Genomic DNA, 21,398 nt, shown 5'->3' with positions numbered 1-21,398 from the left:
TGTACCTGTTCGTGCGTTCTTCGTTATATGTAAGTTCACATGTTTTAGGTCAGTCTACGTTCGTTTGTTATTTTGTTTATTATCAAGTGTTATTTCGTGTTTCGTCGTTTGTTTCAATAAATCATTATGTCAAATTATCCCGCTGCGCTTTGGTCCAATCCCTACTCGTCCTCTTCTTCCGAAGAGGAGGAGGACAGCCTTTACAGGTAATGTCCTTCTTTATATCCATAAAAACTCAGTTTAGCTGGCGCACTTCAGTCAATAATCCACCCAGTTTCCCTCCATCAAAATGCATACAAAATTAATCCCAAACGTTACTAATAAACTTTTCCAAACAAGTCAAACAACGTTTATAATCAAACCTTAGGTACCCTAATACGTAAATAAACGATCAAATTTAAGACAGAGAATCGTTATTGTCTTTACCGGAGAAAAATACCAAAGAACGCGCTCTCATTCACGCGCTTGGAAACACTACAGCCAAAATGGGAGCCACCTTTTTTTCCAAAAACCAGGCTGGAACTCTTTCTAAAGACTGTTGACATCTAGTGGAAGCCCTAGGAACTGCAATCTGGGAGGACTTTGCCTTATAATAAAAGTGACAGCCATTGAAAATAGTGGGGGTGGTTTGGGGGGGGTGGTTTGTCCTCGGGGTTTCGCCTGCCATATCAGTTCTGTTATACTCACAGACATTATTTTAACAGTTTTAGAAACTTTAGAGTGTTAGAGTGTGTCCTATCCAAATCTACCAATTATATGCATATCCTAGCTTCTGGGCCTGAGTAACAGGCAGTTTACTTTGGGCACGCTTTTCATCTGGACGTGAAAATACTGCCCCCTACCCAAGAGAGGTTAAATGTTTTGGGTAGCCTTCCATAATCTTCCCACAATAAGTTGGGTGAATTTTGGCACATTCCTCCTGACAGAGTTGGTGTAACTGAGTCAGGTTTGTAGGCCTCCTTGCTCGCACACGCTTTTTCAGTTCTGCCCACAAATTTTCTATAGGATTGAGGTCAGAGCTTTGTGATGGCCACTCCAATACCTTGACTTTGTTGTCCTTAAGCCATTTTGCCATAACTTTGGAAGTATGCTTGGGGTCATTGTCCATTTGGAAGACCCAATTGCAACCAAGCTTTAACTTCCTGACTGATGTCTTGAGATGTTGCTTCAATATATCCAAATAATGTTCCTTCCTCATGACACCATCTATTTTGTGAAGTGCACCAGTCCCTCCTGCAGCAAAGCACCCCCACAACATGATGCTGCCACCCCCGTACTTCACGGTTGGGATGGTGTTCTTCGGCTTGCAAGCATCCCCCTTTATCCTCCAAACATAACGATGATCATTATGGCCAAACAGTTCTATTTTTGTTTCATCAGACGTGAGGACATTTCTCCAAAAAGTATGATCTTTGTCCCCATGTGCAGTTGCAAAACGTAGTCTGGATTTTTTTATGGCAGTTTTGGAGCAGTGGCTTCTTCCTTGCTTAAGGCGTTTGGAAATTGCTCCCAAGGATGAACCAGACTTGTGGAGATCTACAAAACATTTTCTTAGGTCTTGGCTGATTTCTTTTGATTTTCCCATGATGTTAAGCAAAGAGGCACTTGGTTTGAAGGTAGTCCAATTGACTCAAATGATGTCAATTAGACTAGCAGAAGCTTCTAAAGCCATGACATAATTTTCTGGAATTTTCCAAGCTGTTTAAAGGCACAGTCAACTTAGCATATGTAAACTTCTGACCCACTGGAATTGTGATACAGTGAATTATAAGTTAAATAATCTGTCTGTAAACAATTGTTGGAAAAATTACTTGTGTCTTGCACAAAGTAGATGTCCTAACCGACTTGCCAAAACTATAGTTTTTTAACAAGAAATTTGTGGAGTGGTTGAAAAACGAGTTTTTAATGACTCCAATCTAAGTGTATGTAAACTTCCGACTTCAACTCTATTAAGGAATCACCTATAATGTTAAATCAACAAATGTTCATATATGCAGGCTTCTCAATTAGAAGTTAAGAGGCAGGGGAGGATGGGAGCGGTTGGGTCACATGGATGGCCTCTTGTCTCAGGTTTCACAGGACAAAGTGGCATGACTCTTCAGTGTGTTTATGTAACAAGGTAAATGGCCCATCTAGCTTAAGAGGGATGCATAAATTAGCCAAGTCAGTAATAACATCTGGGTGTTAGGATTCAGAGGGAATGTGTGAAGTGGCTTCCGCTCCTCGATCTGACTGTGACAATACATGATGGTTAAGAGACTCAAATGATGGCTAATGGATGAATACCGGGAATTTGATTTCCCCTGACCAGTTCCATCACATCAGGGCAGATGAAGGAAATGAGACACCTGGGTTTCGCTGGGCCATCCTTTCATATCTCATCGAAACCTGGGTGTCTGAGGCTACCTTACCTCAAACATCTTCATTTGTTCTTCTGTGACACACATACAGTGCCTTTGGAAAGTATTCAGACCCCTTCAATTTTTCCCACATTTTGTTAGGTTACAGCCTTATTCTAAAATGTATTCAATTGTTTTTTCCCCTCATCAATCTACACACAAAACTGCATAATGACAAAGCAAAAACAGGTTTAGAAATGTTTGCAAATGTATAAAAAAGAAAAAACGGAAATATGACATTTACATAAGTACTCCGACCCTTTACTCAGTACTTTGTTGAAGCACTTTTGGCGATTAGAGCCTTGAATCTTCTTGAGTATGACGCTACAAGCTTGGTACACCTGTATTTGGGGAGTTTCTCCCATTCTTCTCTGAAGATCCTCTCAAGCTCTGTCAGGTTGGATGGGGAGCCACAGCTATTCAGGTCTCTCCCGAGATGTTCGATCGGGTTCAAGTCCAGGCTCTGGCTGGGCCACTCAAGAACATTCAGAGACTTGTCCCGAAGCCACTCCTGCGTTGTCTTGACTGTGTGCTTAGGGTTGTTGTCCTGTTGGAAGGTGAACCTTCGCCACAGTCTGAGGTCCTGGGTGCTCTAGAACAGGTTTTCATCAAGGATCTCTCTGTACTTTGCTCCATTCATCTTTGCCTCTCCTGACTAGTCTCACAGTCCCTGCTGCTGAAAAACATCCCCACAACATGATACTGCCACCACCATGCTTCATGGTAGGGATGGTGCCAGGTTTCCTCCAGACGTGACGCTTGGCATTCAGGCCAAAGAGTTCAATCTTGGTTTCATCAGACCAGAGAATATTGTTTCTCATGGTCTGATAGTCTTTAGGTGTCTTTTGGCAAACTGTCATATGCCTTTTACCGAGGAGTGGCTTCCGTCTGGTCACTCTGTCATAAAGGCCTGATTGGTGGAGTGCTGCAGAAATGGTTGTCTTTCTGGAAGGTTCCCTCATTTCCACAGAGGATCTTAAGAGCTCTCTCAGAGTGACCATCGGGTTCTTGGTCACCTCCCTGACCAATAACCTTCTCCCCCGATTGCTCAGTTTAGCCAGGCGGCCAGCTCTAGGAAGAGTCTTCCAAACTTCATCCATCGAAGCTGTAATCGCTGGCAAAGATGCTTCAACAAATTGATGAGTAAAGGGTCTGAATACTTATGTAAATGTGATTTCATTTTTTTTTTAAATATAAATTAGCAGAAATGTCTAATACCAGTTCTTTACTTTGTCATTGTGGGGTATTGTGTGTAGATTAATGGGCGGGGGAAAACTATTTAATACATTTTAGAAAAAGGCTGTAACGTAACAAAATGTGGAAAATATCAAGGGTTCTGAACACTTTTCGAAGGGACAGTATATACTGTACCAGTCAAAGGATTGGACACACCTACTCATTCAAGGGTTTTTCATAATTTTTTTCTATTTTCTACATTGTAGAATAATAGTGAAGACATCAAAACTATGAAATAACACATATGGAATCATGCACTAACCAAAAAAGTGTTAAACAAATCAAAATATATTTTATATTTGAGATTCTTCAAAGTAGCCATCCTTTGCCTTGATGACAGCTTTGCACACGCTTGGCATTCTCTCAACCAGCTTCATGAGGAAGTCACCTGGAATGCATTTCATTGAACAGGTGTGCCTTGTTAAAAGTTAATTTGTGGAATTTCTTTCCTTCTTAACATGTTTGAGCCAATCAGTTGTGTTGTAACAAGGTAGTGGTGGTATACAGAAGATAGCCCTATTTGTTAAAAGACTGTGATGGAAAATGTTATATTGGTGCTTTTCTATTTTATACATTTCTGTGTTTTATGTTTGTGCTTTTCTAATAACTGCTTTCTGTGTTCATGCAAGTGACTGATTGAACGAACCCTCACTATCAGTATTTGCAGTTTGCCCAGACCCTTGTTATGATATCTGTTTCAAGGTCTCAGCTTAGAGAAGAAATGTTGTAAGGTATGGGTCTGTCACAATCATGACCTAGTATTGGTCGGTCACATGAAGGAAGCAAACTTTAATGATGAATTAATTATAAGCTAAAACATGCAAATATGACTTGTCTGCAGTATATAAGAGAACTAACAAGACTGCCCCATTAGAGCTTCTGACAGATGTTCCCTATGGTGCATTAAGTTTGTTGGAACCTCTCCAGCTCGCTGAAAATAAACAATGATTCATTTAAGATTGACTTTGAGTGTCCCTCTGTAAGAATTTCCACAACAATTTGGCATCAACGAACAGGATGATTGATTCTGCCTGCGGAGCTTTCCAGTGGGGGTCAGCGAGGAAAACAGGTGGCGTATTTTATGAAGCGTGAGGGAAATTCCTGTCTGACCAAAAGACAACGAGACTCGCCCAGACCAGACCCTTACTGTGAGCTGCCCAAGAGGAAATACGCATAAAAAGCAGAGGTGGAAAAAGTACTAAATTCTCATGCTTGAGTAGAAGTAAAGATTCCTTAATAGAAAAGGACTCAAGTAACAGTGAATGTCACCCAGTAAAATACTACTTGAGTAAAAAAGTATTTGGTTTAAAATATAGTTAAGTATCAAAAGTAAATGTAGTTGCTTAAATATACTTAACTATTAAAAGTAAAAGTATGAATCATTTAAAATTCCTTATATTAAGCAAACCAGATGGCACAATTTTCTTTATTTATTTATTTACGGATAGCCAGGGTCACACTCCAACACTCAGACATCATTTAAAAACAAAGCATTTGTGTTTAGTGAGTCCGCCCGATCAGAGGCAGTAGGGATGACCAGGGATATTCTCTTGTTAAGTGTGCGAATTGGACCATTTTCTGTCTTGCTAAGCATTCAAAATCTAACAAGTACTTTTGGGTGTCAGGAAAAATGTATGGAGTAAAAAGTAAATCATTTTCTTTTGGAATGTAGTGAAGTAAAAGTTGTCAAAAATTGTAAAGTACAGATACCCCAAAAAATACTTAAGTAGTACTTTAAAGTATTTTTACTTAAGTACTTTACACCACTGATAAAAAAGGTACCCATAGTCTTACAGAGAAGACTATTCACTAGTTTTATGAGAAGACTAGAGAGAGGGCGTAATGGTACAATGAAAAGCCCTGCTGACAGCTGTCTGTAGGCATTTACAAGAAACGTCTACGTGGTCTGCAGCCACTATAAAACAACACAAGGTAGTTTTGAATATGGGGTGTTATTTATATGTATAGCAAGTAGCGGCAAGAGAACCGTTGAAGATACATATGGTGCATAGCAAGTAACAACAAGGGGATCGTTGAAGATGCACATGGGGTAATGAGGAAGATTACCAAGTGTGTTTGGGAATAGTACTGAGTGAATGTGGATGTGAGAAATGACATATTAAGCTGATTGAAATTTGGAATGATTGAAATGTGGATAATAAATGGATTGAAATGATTACTATTAAGATTGGAATTTGGATAATCAGATTGAATTTTGGATATTAAGCTGATTGAAATTTGGATAACAAGATTGAGATTCAAATGTACCTATAAATGATTGGGTGAATGAGAGCTGTCAGGAGACTTGCTCACGTGTGATTGCTGATTGAAGTTCAGCTATAAATTACAGAGTGAATGAGAGCTGTCTGGCGACTAGCACACCTGTGAAAGAGGTGAATGAATGCCCCAATCAATTCTGTGGGTTGAGTTTTTCAATCTGTGACATTATCTAGGGTTCTGTCCACCACCGCCGTTGGATCGAGAGGTAGAGGATGTCTCAGAAATGTCTCCGAAATCTCCTACGTAACATGTCTCAGAGGATAACATGTCTTGTTAGTGACGAGGATAACATGATAACATGTCTCATTAGTAACGAGGATAACATGTCTCTAAGGTTAACATGACTTTCGATTACATGAGGATAACGTGAATCATCAGTGGAGTTTGATGGTATAACGTTATTATGTAAGTGGAGATATGAAAGGAGTAAGTACAATTCCCGAATATGCTGATAAACAGAACACTAGAGGGAATATTCAAATCCCTGTATGAATAGAACACTGGGGTTGAGGAGGAATTTGTGATGTAACACAAGTGTATAATGGGTTACTAGAGATAAAGTAACATAATATTGAGAATAATGGGTTACTGGAGATCTGATGAAGTAACAATATGAAGAATTATAATATTATACAACTTGCACACCCACAAGTAGACGTACGTAAGTGGTGTAAATAGTATTCTGAGAAATGTTCAGAGTGGTCCCTTTATGGATAATGTGAGGTATGATAAGGTTAAAACATTGTACGGGACTTGACTTTCCCCTAACCAATAGGATTTTTATTTTGTATTGCTTGTAACTGTTTCAGATGCAAGTTCTTGTGCTGTTAGGGGAATAACCTATGTGTAAATGTAATCTGCTGCTGTATTTTTTTTTCTGTTATCTGTGATCATTTTGTTTGTCTTGTTTAGTTTCTTAATCAGTGTACCTAAACTGTATGTGCAAACATGTATACGCAGGGTCCAGCTGTAAAAGAGACCTTGGTCTCAGTCTGTGTTCCTTGTTGAAATAAAGGTATAACAATAATAAAACGATAAATAGTACAAATTAACGTTGAACATGATTTTCTGTTAACTAAACTTAAGGCTACAATTTATTGTACTCCCAATGGAGTTTTCATTGATATCCCAAACAATGAGATATTAAAACAATGAGTAAGCAGGCAAATTGAACCACTCGTCTGACACTGCCTCCCAGTCTGTTTTGTCTCAGGTGCCAGAAACCTTATGGATAGAACATTCCAATGAAAGTGGACTGATAGGCAGGGCTAGCCCAGTTATATGTCACGGCCGATGCTGGAAGAAGCGGACAAAGGTGCAGCGTGGTGAGCGTACATTACTTTTATTTTGGAATGACGCCAACAAAAACAATAAACAATACAAAAACGACCGTGAAGCTTAAGGGCTATAGTGCCACAAACAAAGACAACTACCCACAACGAAAGGAGGGAAAAAATAGCTACCTAAGTATGGTTCCCAATCAGAGACAACGATAGACAGCTGTCCCTGATTGAGAACCATACCCGGCCAAAACATAGAAACACAAAATCATAGAAAACAAAACATAGAATGCCCACCCCAAATCACACCCTGACCAAACCAAATAGAGACATAAAAAGGCTCTCTAAGGTCAGGGCGTGACATTATAATAACTGTTTATCTCTCCCCTTCGGCACTAAATATGAATCTTAAAATAATATACATTTAATTAGTGCGAAGCAGAAAGTGAATAATTCCACAGAAACGTGAAATAAATATTAAGAGTAACATTGTTAGGGTAGACTAAAATGAAAACAAGACCTTCCAATATGGAGGATGTTTGTTTTGTTTTAAACATTGCAATAGGGGGAAAAGCAGAATGTTGTTTGAGAGTGATCCGTGTGTATTAGTAGTAGTAGATTGAGAAGGTTTTCCTATTGGGAAGAAGGGAGTCCTAGTTGAAGGAAATTGATATGGAGACTAGTGAAAGTAACAAAGTGAATAGTAATTGGCTTTCAGATAGCATTCTAATAATGCAATATTTGAGTAATTTGTAGAAGATTGAGCTTTGGGACTGATATTAAATTAGAGGCAACTCACTCTTAAAGGCCTGGTCCACTGCTCTCATGTTTAAAGTCATCTGTTGTTTGGGTTGGAGATAACCTTCTTGTGAAACAATAGATAGCCGCCAGTAAACACTGAACTCAAACAGGCTCTAAGAGAGACAGTGGGGAAATTAGGTACAGTTTGTACAGAATTGTATGTCAATGCAACAGATCAAAATGACAATGATTACAAGAGAGGGGCTCTGGGATTGTTTACTTTAGAAGGTGCCTATTCAATGTGTCTGAAGTATAGTTCTCTATACAACTGATGGAATGTCCGCTACCAAGTTTTTAAAAATGTTTATCAATGATTCTGTATCTCTCCCTTTGAAAGGCTTCCTAAGGCAAGTGCCTTGGGAGAGCAGTTAAAGGCACTCAGATCCAGCTGGTAAGGGAGCTCCCAAATTCAGTAAGGCCTGGCCATTTTATTAGTTTTTACCCTACAATATTTACTATATACACGCCAGCACCCACACACAACCCACCTTTTAATGACAATGTGTTAGTGGTTAATACTCTGTTTGATTTCTTGTGTGGGGTCTTTTTATTTGGGTTTTAGGATGCTGTACAAAAATGAAATTTTCTGAAGTTTCTATTGTCAGAGTTCTCTTGATTAGAAGAAATATAGTGGAAAACCCAATGTAAACCTGATACACTAAATGTTTGAAATATCTTTAAATAATGTTTGAGGGACAGGAAAACAAACACTCACTTAATAGGGCTGACTGACCTCTGACCTCTGTTCTGACTTCGTAGTGAGGCCTGACCACCCTCACTAGAAAGACTGGCGACATTGGGTGAGATTTAAGTGGGCTATGTAAACACTAATAATTAGAAGAAGTTTATAATTTATCAATAGTCCCATGTGTGATTCGGCCCACGAGAAGACAGAGAGAGAGCGCTGCCCCTGAATGAGGGACACCTGTCTTTAGTCTATTTTACCATTACCTTGTAGGATACAAGGATACAATTATTTCCTTATGGGGTTATCAAGAGTGCAATTCTAATTTAAAAAAATTGTTATTCTAATTGGTTTATTTTCGATTTAACAGGCAGTGTTGTTATTGTTATTGTGGACGCAATCATGATGTAAAAGGAAAAAATATGTTGGTAATGATTGACAGTTACTCCAAATGAATTGAAGTTTTCCCCACCTCGAGTGACATATGTTTATTGCTGTTGTTTTCTTTTCTTTTCTTTGTTTTTGTCCTGCTTCAATAACAAATCTCACCAGATTGGGTGTGCTGGATGGTCGGGATATCTCCCTAAGAATTAGCCTTCTAACTCCCTGAACTGTAACTCTGCAGTGAGATCGCCAAGGTGATAGGGGAGTATAAGCCACTTTGGGAAAAAAATATGGTATCAACTATGTGTTATTCTCTTTGACATTTGTTTTAGAAATCTGTTTTAAGAATATTGGTAGTAGTAATAATTTGTAAATCAGTAAATCATTTGTCTGGATTTCCTGAATCAGAAATGCCCTAAACCAAACTGTTGTTCTGATCTGTCCTCTCTCGAGGTTATGGCGAAGGTGACCACAGATGTGTCTAGATGCATGGAAGGGATAATTTGACCAAGAACAGTGTGAACCTCAACACCCCTAACTGGCTGAAGCAATGGCTAAAATGGTCCTTCACCACTTCTACCGTGAGACCTGAGTCAGAGCCAGCAACCTATACCCAGAATCCAGTAGAAGCTATCAACTATCTTTTCTCTCATTCCTTTTATCTCAGGAGTGCGAGCTGAGTCCACGTGGAGTGAGTATGGCGGGAGATCCCATCCAAACATCTCTCATGCTGCTGGTGTGAAAATGGACACGGACAGTGGCGGCTCAGGTGAGACATTATCAAGGGCCATCCACTTTGAACGTGCCATTGGGAGGACGAACTGAAACACTATATGAAGAAGAACATGAAGAAACGCCAGCAGGATGAGTGCCGTAAGGGAGGGGGGGTGGTCAACCGTGCCCATAATTGATTTAGGCTTATCCAAAATTGTTTATTTGGGGTATCAAGTTGATTTTGGAGGTCTGCACACTGCGAAATGTATAGGTCATTTAGACTAAGAATGCTTTGAGATACCAATCTGTCATTACCAAGAGAATAGTTAACCTTAGAAATATAAGATGAATGTATTGTATGTCAATGGAAATGTACATTCTGACAATAAATGGTGTGTGCTAAGTTGAGGGTCTTACATTAAAGTTATAGAACCATTGTGAAGCACTAAAGACTGTCATTCTACATTTGGGTTGGATAATTTAATCAACAGTTATAATTATGATTTGGAAAAGCAAGGCTTCTAGAGACAGAGCCATGCACCTAAATTGTGAGGAGAGCCACTAGATTGTAAATTGGTCTAACCTTGCCCCAATCAAGGTTGGTGTGAAATTGTTATAATATGTGCTCTCTCTCTCTTCCCTGTGAAAGTCAATATGCATGTGCCCTAGACCAAATTTAGGAGATCTCTAGAGACGGAAATGCTAAAAGGAAATGCTAAAATGCTAAAAGAATTACGTAAATTGGCTCTGCAGGTCAAGGGGGCACTTGTGCAATCATTGGCGATGCATGTTGTACTTTTGTCCCAGATCACTCTTCTAATGTGACGGATCTTGACAAATACATTGCCACCATTATTTTTTTTTTTAAATGTATTTAACTAGGCAAGTCAGTTAAGAACAAATTCTTATTTACAATGACAGCCTAGGAACAGTGGGTTAACTGCCTTGTTCAGGGGCAGAACAACAGATTCTTACCTTGTCAGCTCAGGGATTCCATCCACCAACCTTTCGGTTACTGGCCCAACCCTCTAACCACTAGGCCCCTATTTCTAAGAGTCCTTCCCCAAAAAACAGAGTGGGCGCTTGCAACTTGGTTGGAATCCTTGTTTGGTAGTTGGAGATCCCAAATTGCCCAATGGGCTGCAGCATGTGTTTTTTGTTTAGTTTGCTTAATTGTGTAATTAACATGCTGTAAGGCAATCTGTGCCTCCATGGCTGGTAAGATTTCAGCAGCTATCATGTTTTCTGCTCCTCCAGACGATGATGAACCTAAAATGAGCTGCCAACTCTGGATGAGCTCCCATGTCTCCCTGTAGATTACGGACAATGAGTAATGATTGAAGGTTGTTTTTGTTGAACAAGTTGAGGGTAAGGTAATCTGTTTCCATGATGTGGAACACTGAGCTGAAGAGCCAGCACCAACTTTTTGAAGTTCTTAGCAGAATTGTTAAACAAGGTTTTTTATTTTGACGTCCCAGTTGATTTCGCACTTAGTGAAAAACATAGGTCAATGCAACCCTATTGTGGTAAGAGATATAGAAACAATGGGTGAGATTTATTCACCTCTGAATTTACAGATCCCTTATGTGTATTTTTGATACTCACTCCCGCTGATTATAACCTTTGATTGTAGATTTTAGCTTAATTAGGATTCATTATAATGATGTAGTTACTAGAAGTATAACCTTTATGTTTTATGATAATGATGTAATTTGATAGAACCTCCTTTGATAGAAGCTCAAATCTAGTGCTTTCTTCACCTGCTGCACTGCTCCCCGGCTGCCTGGATCTGTCTCTCCCAGTCTGGTACAGGTGCCCTCGCCACTCTCTCTCCCCCCGCAGTTTTGCTTGCCTACATCGCTGACTTTTTATTAATCTGCTGTTGGACTATTTGAATAGTGATTCTTCGGGCAATAAACAAACATGTTGCTGTTGTTCATTTTGCTGTTGTCTACCCTTGGCTTCGACAATGTTGGCGATACTTTTAGAGCCCGTTGCTCTGTGAATGAAGATATATGACTGTTTCTCCCTCGAGTTTTGTGAGAAACCACACGCTTGCTTTGTAAATACATGTGAGAACTATGCACATTTCTCCCAAACAACATGGGAGAAATCAGACTCTTGCGCTTACATGTCAGGACTGTCTCTCTGGACTTTACACATCTCCTCAAATATGTGGCATTAAAGACTCTAGTGACTATGGATTGTCGTTCAAGTGCTGTCTGTAAATCCAAATGTTGTAACCCCCGATCTAGACTTGCCATTATCTTGCTGCTTCTACTGTCTGGAAATGTGCAATCTAATCCAGGTCCTGACATTCTTACCCCTGCTGAATTAAGTAGTCAGAGTGGCCTGAAGTTTCTGCATATGAATGTAAGAAGACTTCTTCCGAAGCTTGATTTCGTGAATATATGGATAAAAACTGCTAACCGTTTATGCTTTCTGAAACCTGGCTCAAAAAATCTATTACAGACAAAAATATTGGCATAAATGGTAACAATGTTTTTTGTACAGATGGTAAATCTAAGGCTGGTGGTGTTGCTGTATACGTAAAAGACAAGTTCTCGGTGGTCGTTCTGACTTCTGTTACTAAACCTCAGCAATTTGAATATCTGTCTTTTAGCAATTTAGCAGTACGCCCAGACCCCTGTTTTAATATATCCGTTTCAAGGTCTCAGTTTAGAGAAGAAGCCTCATGAGGTATTGGTCTGTCACATGCATGACCCAGTACTAGTTAGTCACATGAATGAAGCAAACGTTAATGATGAATAAGAAAAAACATGCAAATATGACTTGTCTGCAGTATATAAGAGAACAAACGGGACTGCCCCATTAGAGCTTCTGACAGACGTTCCCTATGGTGCATTAAGTTTGTTGGAACCTCTCCAGCGCTCTGACAATAAACAATGATTCATTTAAGATTGACTTTGAGTGTCCCTCTGTAAGAATTTCCACAACAAGACCAAGTCTATATTATGGCAAGAACAGCTCAAATAAGCAAAGAGAAATGACAGTCCATCATTACTTTAAGACATGAAGGTCAGTCAATCCGGACAATTTCAAGAACTTTGAAAGTTTCTTCAAGCGCAGTCGCAAAACCATCTAAGCGCTATGATGAAACTGGCTCTCATGAAGACCGCCACAGTAAAGGAAGACCCAGAGTTACCTTTGCTGCAGAGGATAAATTCATTAGTTAATAACTGCACCTCAGATTGCAGCCGAAATAAATGCATCAGAGTTCAAGTAACAGACAACATCAACTGTTCAGAGGATACTGTGTGAATCAGGCATTCATGGTCAAATTGCTGCAAAGAAACAAGTACTAAAGGACACCAATAAGAAGAAGAGACCTGCTTGGGCCAAGAAACACAAGCAATGGACATCAGAGCGGTGGAATCTGTCCTTTGGTCTGATGAGTCCAAATTTGAGATTTTTGGTTCCAACCGCTGTGTCTTTGTGAGACGCAGAGTACATGAACGGATGATGATCTCCGCATGTCTGGTTCCGTGAAGCATGGAGGAGGAGGTGTGATGGTGTTTTGTTGGTGACACTGTCTGTCATTTATTTAGAATTCAAGGCACACTTACCCAGCATGGCTAACACAGCATTCTGCAGCGACACGCCATCCCATCTGGTTTGCGCTTAGTGGGACTATCATTTGTTTTTCAACAGGACAATGACCCAACACACCTCCAGGCTGTGTAAGGGCTATTTGACCAAGAAGGAGAGTGATGGAGTGCTGCATCAGATGACCTGGCCTCCACAATCACCCGACCTCAACTCAACTGAGATGGTTTGGGATGAGTTGGATCGCAGAGTGAAGGAAAAGCAGTCAACATGTGCTCTGCATATGTGGGAACTCCTTCAAGACTGTTGGGAAAGCATTCCAGGTGAAGCTGGTTGAGAGAATGCCAAGAGTGTGCAAAGCTGTCGTGAAGGCAAAGGGTGGCTACTTTGAAGAATCTCAAATATATTTTGATTTGTTTAAAACTTTTTTGGGTACTACATGATTCCATGTGTGTTATTTCATAGTTTTGATGTCTTCACTATTATTCAACAATGTAGAGAATAGTAAAAATAAAAACCCGAAATATACACATACATATATACATACAGTGCACTCAGAAAGTATTCAAACCCTTTCACAATTTCCACATTTTGTTTCGTTACAGTTTTATTCTAAAATTGATTAAATACTTTCCCCCCTCAAATCCACAAACCATACCCTATAATGACAAAGCGAAAACAGGTTTAGACATTTTTGAAAATGTATTAAAAAGACAGAAATACCTTTACATAACTATTCAGACCCTTTGCTATGAGACTCGAAGTTGAGCTCAGCTGCATCCTGTTTCCATCGATCATCCTTGAGATGTTTCAACAACTTAATTGGAGTCCACCTGTGTTAAATTAAATTGATTGGACATGATTTGGAAAGGTACACACCTGTCAATATAAAAGGTCCCACAGTTGACAGTGCATGTCAGAGCAAAAACCAAGCCATGACGTCGAAGGAATTGGCCGTTGAGCACCGAGACAGGATTGTGTCGAGGCACAGATCTGGGGAAAGGCACCAAAAAAATATATATCTGCAGAATTGAATGTACCCACGATCACAGTGGCCTCCATCATTCTTAAATGGAAGAAGTTTGGGACCACCAGGACTCTTCCTAGAGCTGGCCGCCCAGCCAAACTGAGCATTCGGGGGAGAAGGGCCTTATTCAGGGAGGTGACCAAGAACCCAATGGTCACTCTGACAGAGCTCCAGAGTTCCTCTGTGGAGATGGGAGAACCTTCCAGAAGGACAACCATCTCTGCAGCACTCTAACAAATCAGGTCTTTATGGTAGAGTGGCCAGACGGAAGCCACTCTTCAGTAAAAAGGCACATGACAGCCCGCTTGTAGTTCGCCAAATGGCAACTAAAGGTCTCTCAGACCATGAGAAACAAGACTCTCTGGTCTGATGAAACCAAGATTGAACTCTTTGGCCTGAATGCCAAGTGTCTTGTTTGGAGGAAACCTGGCACCATCCCTACAGTGAAACATGGTGGTGGCAGCATCATGCTGGGGGGGATATTTTTCAGCAGCAGGGACTGGGAGACTTGTCAGGATCAAGGGAAAGATGAACAGAGTATAGTAGAGAGATGAAAACCTGCTCCAGAGTGCTCAGGACCTCAGACTGGGGTGAAGGTTCACCTAACAGGACAACGACCCTAAGCACACAGCGAAGACAACGCAGGAGTGGCTTCGGGACAGTCTCTGAATGTCCTTGAGTGGCCAGTGCCCGGACTTGAACAAATAGAACACCTCTGGAGAGACCTGAAAAAAGCTATGCAGCGACACTCCCATCCAACCTGACAAAGCTTGATAGGATTTGCAGAGAAGAATGGGAAAAACTCTCCAAAGACTGGTGTGCCAAGCTTGTTGCTTTCATACCCAAGAAAACTCTAGGCTGTAATCGCTGCCAAATATGCTTCAACAAGGATCTCAATACTAATAAAAAAATATTAAAAAATAAAAATAAAAAAAGGATCTCAATACTTGTTGATTTTTTAAAATAAATTTGCAAAAATGTGTAAACCTGTTTTTGCTTTGTCATTATAGGATATTCTGTGTAGATTGACTGAAAAAAAACTATTTAATCAATTCTAGAAAAAGGCTGTAACGTAACAAAATGTGGAAAAAGTGAATGGGTCTGAATACTTTCCAAATGGACTGTGTGTGTATATAGAAAATGTATGTAAAAGTAAGAGAAATTAAAGTGAGTAAAAAAGGTTTATTATAATTAAGACAAAGCTACTCTGCCACACAGAGGTTTTGCAGTTTGGTTGAATAGTAGCTGGTTTTGGACAGCTTTGGTACAGAATTCCCAACACATGACTCGGTCACTTCTCTGGTGGTTATATTAGGTAATGTGACAAAACAAAATAATATTTACACCTTGGGGCATACAAACTTGATTAAAGCTGAACTCACAGCAGCGGTAGTCAAAATGATCAGACTTGTTCATTTCTCTCTTGAATTCGGAACAGTGCTGTGCCAGAATGTGGACCACCAGAGCCCGGCCAAAAAGATCATCAAGGCCATCAACCACCCAAGCCACTGCCTGTTCACACCGCTACCATCCAGAAGGCGAGGTCAGTACAGGTGCATCAAAGCTAGGACCGAGAAACTGAAAAACAGCTTCTATCACTAACTCAAAGAGGCTGCTGCCTACATTGAGACCCAATCACTGGCCACTTTAATAAATGGGTCACTTTATAACATGCACTCTAAATAATGCCACTTTAATAATGTTTACATATCTTACTCATATCACGTATATACTGCATTTTATACTATCTATTGCACCTTGCCTATGCCGCTCATCCATATACTTCCATGTACATATTCTCATTCACTGCTTTACATTTGTGTGTATTAGGTAGTTGTTGGCAAATTGTTAGATATTACTGCACTGTCGGAACTAGAAGCGCAAGCATTTCGCTACACTCGCATTAACATCTGCTAACCATGTGAATGTGACCAAAAAATTGCTTGGAAAACGTACTTCAAGCCAGAGATGAAATTTTTCGCTGTACTCCTAATCATCCCGAAATGATGAATCAAAGATCGAAATACTGAGTTTTTAATTAAACAGCCCTTTGTCAGCATGCTAGGTTAGCTAATGATACAGCAACCCATTCGATTCAACAACACTTTTGTTGTGTTGTTGAATTCCCCCCAACGCCAACTGTTATTTTTTCATGGAATCCAATGGGCTCCTATAGCATTGGCTAGCCTAGCATGCTGACAAACGGTCCACATTCTGGCAAAGCACCATCCTGAATCAAGACAGAGAAATTAACGAGAATTTGATCATTTTGGTTACAGTAGCGGGAAACGGTGCCACAGATGTCCCACCTCTTATTTAATTTTGTGGCCAAGCTCAGGAGCATGGAGCAGCATGGTTAAAAACAATGGCAGTATTAATTATGTGCTTTTCTGTCACGCATGCAATGATGTCGAGGGGAAGAAAACGTCTGTCAGTAACTTCGTTGTCGTAATATCGCAAACGAACATCACTGTTTCACCACTGGGCATTGCAGCTTTAAGTGTTTAACAGATTTTATTTTTGTGAAGCGAGCGAGCGAACGAAATAAAAAAAGGGCATTGGCTTGTAAAAATACTATAGCAACCTTAGTTCAACACCTAGTGACGTCGTCAAGACCCCATTGGTGTCAAAAGTGGGATAGCGTTGTTGAAATTATGACTGGCTGGATCTGAGGCACAGTTGGTTTTCCATAATCTGAGGAAGTTGTAACTCTCATTACGTGATGCTCGAGGACATTATTTTTGCTACTTTTCAGATTTTTGGGGGGAAGAAAAGTGAAGAGGGGCATCCGTTAAACAGTTAAATCAACTTTGTATGTCTTTATCAATCATTACAAAAAAAAAATACAAATAACTTTAGAAAAATAATAATATAATGAAATGCCCATTTCTACAGGACTCCTGGTGGCTGGCCCTTGCCTGCGATTTTCTTGGAGCACTCCAATAGAGCGTTATGAATGTCTTTGGCGCAGGAGATCTGCGACTTGATCATGCTGAGGTACTGTGAGTAGGACAGGGACTCTGTCTGCACGGTGTCAGGCTTGGTGGCTGTTGGGACCAGGTTAGGAGAGTGCTTGGCACTGTCAATGCTCTGGGATAAGCACTCGTAGGCAAGCCGCTATGGGGGGAAACAACAGAGGAGTAATAGTGAGAGGATGACCAGGCTGCCAGCTTTATCGATTCATAAACTCATAAAAATATGGTGAATGATGCTTGGTAGTCTAAAAGCCAAATAGAAAGAAGACATGTGTAGTAACAGGAGGTGGTGAACTATTTCACTGGAGCATGGAAATACAAGCAGGTTGTGTGTGTGTGAGACTCACTAAGCAGAGTTCCAGCTGATCACATAGGGCATAAAACTCTTCCAGACTCTTGTCAAACCGCTGTACACTGGCATCACTGCTCTTTCTGAAACACAAAGGAAAGTTGTGCATCTCCAGGTCCAGAAAATACACACTTATAGGCTGTGTATGTACCATTGAGAGTTAGGGGGGAAAAGGGTACTTACATGCCATTGTCAATTGATGTATTATGTCCCAAATTTAAAGAGGCAATCTTCATGACATTCTAGACAGAAAATAATGCTTAGTTATCCTATATTTGGTGTAGCTACATTTTGCAACCCTGTACATAGGTAAATAGAATATTTTGTTACTATGCATACATATTATATTGCATTATCACCATACTCACCGTCTCTGACCACTATTTGCAGTTCAACTAAAAAAGGTAGGCATTAAAAATATTGCCTAGTCTGACCATTACTACTGTTCCAGCTGGCTGATGGGCGTTATTATTTAGGTAGTGTAAAGCGTAGCACAGAGAATTTTCAACCAACTTGTCTATACGTCCTCAACTCCCAACATGGAAGACAACGCATTGGCTAGTTGCAGATGGTTCATTTGAACTTAGAAAATGCTCCGTTGTTAAATTAAATCTATTTTTTTGCTCCATTAGGTAATCCAACAATGTGTACGCTGCCATCTTGTCTACTTCAAATCTTCTCGAGACAGGTGGGTGTTATGCATGTCATGAGTGCGACTCAGAAATCTTGAATGGGTTGAATTGGGCTGCGTCCCAAACCCTTCCCCTATGATCCAAATTAGAGCCAGGTGTGGCACAGGCACCTTTGGTAATGCTAATTTTGAATTATATAATGGAAAATTGTCCACATTTAATATTTCCTCAGTCAACAACAGTAGACAACCCCATAGTAGAATAGTTGACCTATTCAAGCTTGTCGCATTCTATGGGAGAAAATAATACTCCTCTGGGCGCTTTCAAATTGCGAGTGGCACAGGGGGGGAAACATGCATGCCCAGTCATTACACAGGTGAGCTACTAGCCCTTCTCATGACACCATTTGATGCCTTTGGAGTCATTTAATTTCCGTTATGATTAGCTAAGGGGCAATGCAACGACCGCTGACGGAGCGTCGAAACTCTCTAAACTCACATAGGCCTATAGGGCCCTGCCTACACCTCACATGCGATATAGGTTTGGAAATATTTGGAATTTAACTTTCATATAAGCAATAAATAATTGTAAAAATACAACAGATACTTACTGTACGTAGTTTAGCAAAGTTGCTTTCTGTTTACACCCGGCAATTGTATTTTCAACACCGACTACACTTCCTCCTCTCATCACCGGGAGCTTAACTGGGGAGGAAGTTTCTTACCATTGTTCGCCCAGTGTTGTTACATTCTGCCGGGAGCAACCAGGACGCAACTTTGCTAAACTGCCTACAGTAAGTTTACCTTATGTATTTGCAAGATTTTTTTCTCACTGATGTGAATGTTAAAGTTCCAAAATGTTTCCAAACCCGTATCACAAACAGGATTAGTAACGTTATAACAGAGCGTCAGTATTGCAGTTCATTGATCCAGCTGTTATATGCCGGATTGATTGAGAACTCTAACGCTGGTTAAGGCTAGAGTTCTAGAGTTAGTCAGCTGGCTACAACCTTGGCTGAGTGCCCCCGAACTAAAAGACGCCCCCCACCTCACCTCCCAATTTAACTACTGGCTGAATGACACTCACCCGTCTCAATCAATGAGAATATTTGAAATTGACAGATGGCAGCGTACACATTGTTGGATTACTGGAAGGATCGCCAAGTAAAGGTTGGTCGAAAATTCGCCTTTTCCCCTCTGTGTGGCAGTGAAGAGACCAGACTGACCAGCCATTGTTACCAGCTCATGTAAACAAAACGTGGAGTACCTGGAGGCTCTCTTTTAATTGTGGAATAAGCATTTTGAATCGATGAACAGGGTCGAAATCTTGCTGTTGACTCAACTGCTGTTGTTGAAGTGTAGCAGCTTGCTGCATTCCAACTTGAGGAATCGGTCCACCGGGTTGCTGCTGTGCAGCCATTTTTTTGTGAACTTCTTCTTCGGGGAAGTTTTGCAGGGGACTACATTCTTTCATGGTTTGTTGCCACCACCTACTGGGTGGGGTGAAAAATGAATGTCGTTTTTGTAGGGTTTTGGGATAAACGCCGAAAATAAGGTCTGTGGTAAACACGGCTTGGGATATGTTATACGTTTTGCTCTATGATATTATCATCAGCTAACTTCACATTGTGAATTTAGAAGAATTTGTGTAATAATAAAACACAAATTGCAAAGGCTTCATAATTCACAAAGGTCATATTATCTCATAGAACAAAGCGTATAAGATCTCCTAAACCTGTGTTAACCTCAAACCTTATTTTCAGTGTTTATTCCAAAACCATATTCTTTCGCCATTCATTTTTCTCATATGGTTGGCTGAACCAGATAACTTATTTCCTGGTTTTAGGACTAAATATATTTGCTACAAGTGAAAAACATATCACAGTTTATGCATTGTAGTGACCAGATACTCAAGTAGCTGCTCTAACAATGAAAATAAACGTCTTTAAAAAAAGGAGGTAAGAGCAGGTGTCACCAGTGTGTGACCATCTCAGATATAAAGTGTTTTTTTTCTCAAAGTTGCCTGGATGTCATACTTATGTCAGTACACTCTTACCCTAAGCATTATGTAGCAAATAAATCATCCCATTTTTTGTTAACCAAATACAGTAACAGTATGAGTCATAATACCCATAAAACCCAGCGGTCAAACTGGGAAATGGTTTTAATTGTTTTTCCACCATTCATTTTCTCCATATGGGATATTAGAAAAACTTAAAATAAGTGCTGTGTTTCGTGATGGTTTACCCTGGCGTGACGTTTTGATAACTGTAAATCTCTATTGGACAAGGTGATTTATCAATATACTTGCCTGTATTTACCCCCAACAAATGAAATGCTAATATGGCTATCATAAAGAACTACAGATGCCATGATAATCTGGATGAGAATGCTGAATCGAGGCAAAGGTAAAAATCTCTGGATTAACTATCTAATGCTAGGTAAATGTAGTAATGAATAAATTGTCTAAATGTACACTACTGTTCAAAAGTTTGGGGTCACTTAGAAATGTTTTTGTTTTTGAAAGAAAAGCGATTTTTTGTGTGCATTAAAATAACATCTAATTGATCAGAAATACAGTGTAGACATTGTTAATGTTGTGAATGACTATTGTAGCTGGAAACGGCAGATTTTTATGGAATATCTACATAGGCGTACAGAGGCCCATTATCAGCAACCATCACTCCTGTGTTCCAATGGCATGTTGTGTTAGCTAATCCAAGTTTAGCAGGCTAAAAGGCTAATTGACCATTAGAAAACCCTTTTGCAATTATGTTATGACAGCTGTTGTGCTAATTAAAGCAGCAATAAAACTGGCCTTCTTTAGACTAGTTGAGTATCTGCAGCATCAATATTTGTGGGTTCGATTACAGGCTCAAAATGTCCAGAAACAAAGAACTTTCTTCTGAAACTCGTCAGACTATTCTTGTTCTGAGAAATGAAGGCTATTCCATGCAAGAAATTGCCAAGAAACTGAAGATCTCGTACAACGCTGCGTACTACTCCCTTCACAGAACAGCGCAAACTGGCCCTAACCAGAATAGAAAGAGGAGTGGGAGGCCCCGGTGCA

At 40.1% G+C, this 21,398-nt stretch overlaps 1 protein-coding gene across 1 annotated transcript; it reads right to left on the bottom strand.

Moving 5' to 3' along the window:
• Positions 1–16,640: 16,640 nt before the first annotated feature.
• Positions 16,641–19,767, bottom strand: LOC120018435 (mediator of RNA polymerase II transcription subunit 29-like). The gene is made up of 4 exons (XM_038961630.1): positions 19,596–19,767; positions 17,881–17,939; positions 17,696–17,780; positions 16,641–17,490 (listed from the first exon to the last, which is right to left on the bottom strand). The coding sequence occupies exons 1-4, from the start codon at positions 19,746–19,748 to the stop codon at positions 17,263–17,265; spliced, it is 525 nt and encodes a 174-aa protein (XP_038817558.1). The 5' UTR covers positions 19,749–19,767; the 3' UTR covers positions 16,641–17,262.
• Positions 19,768–21,398: the final 1,631 nt, after the last annotated feature.

This window comes from Salvelinus namaycush, chromosome 23 (assembly GCF_016432855.1).
Source record: "Salvelinus namaycush isolate Seneca chromosome 23, SaNama_1.0, whole genome shotgun sequence".
Taxonomy (NCBI): domain Eukaryota; kingdom Metazoa; phylum Chordata; class Actinopteri; order Salmoniformes; family Salmonidae; genus Salvelinus; species Salvelinus namaycush.
The sequence above is the reverse complement of the archived record's forward strand: the minus strand, read 5'-3'. Positions and strand labels throughout refer to the sequence as shown.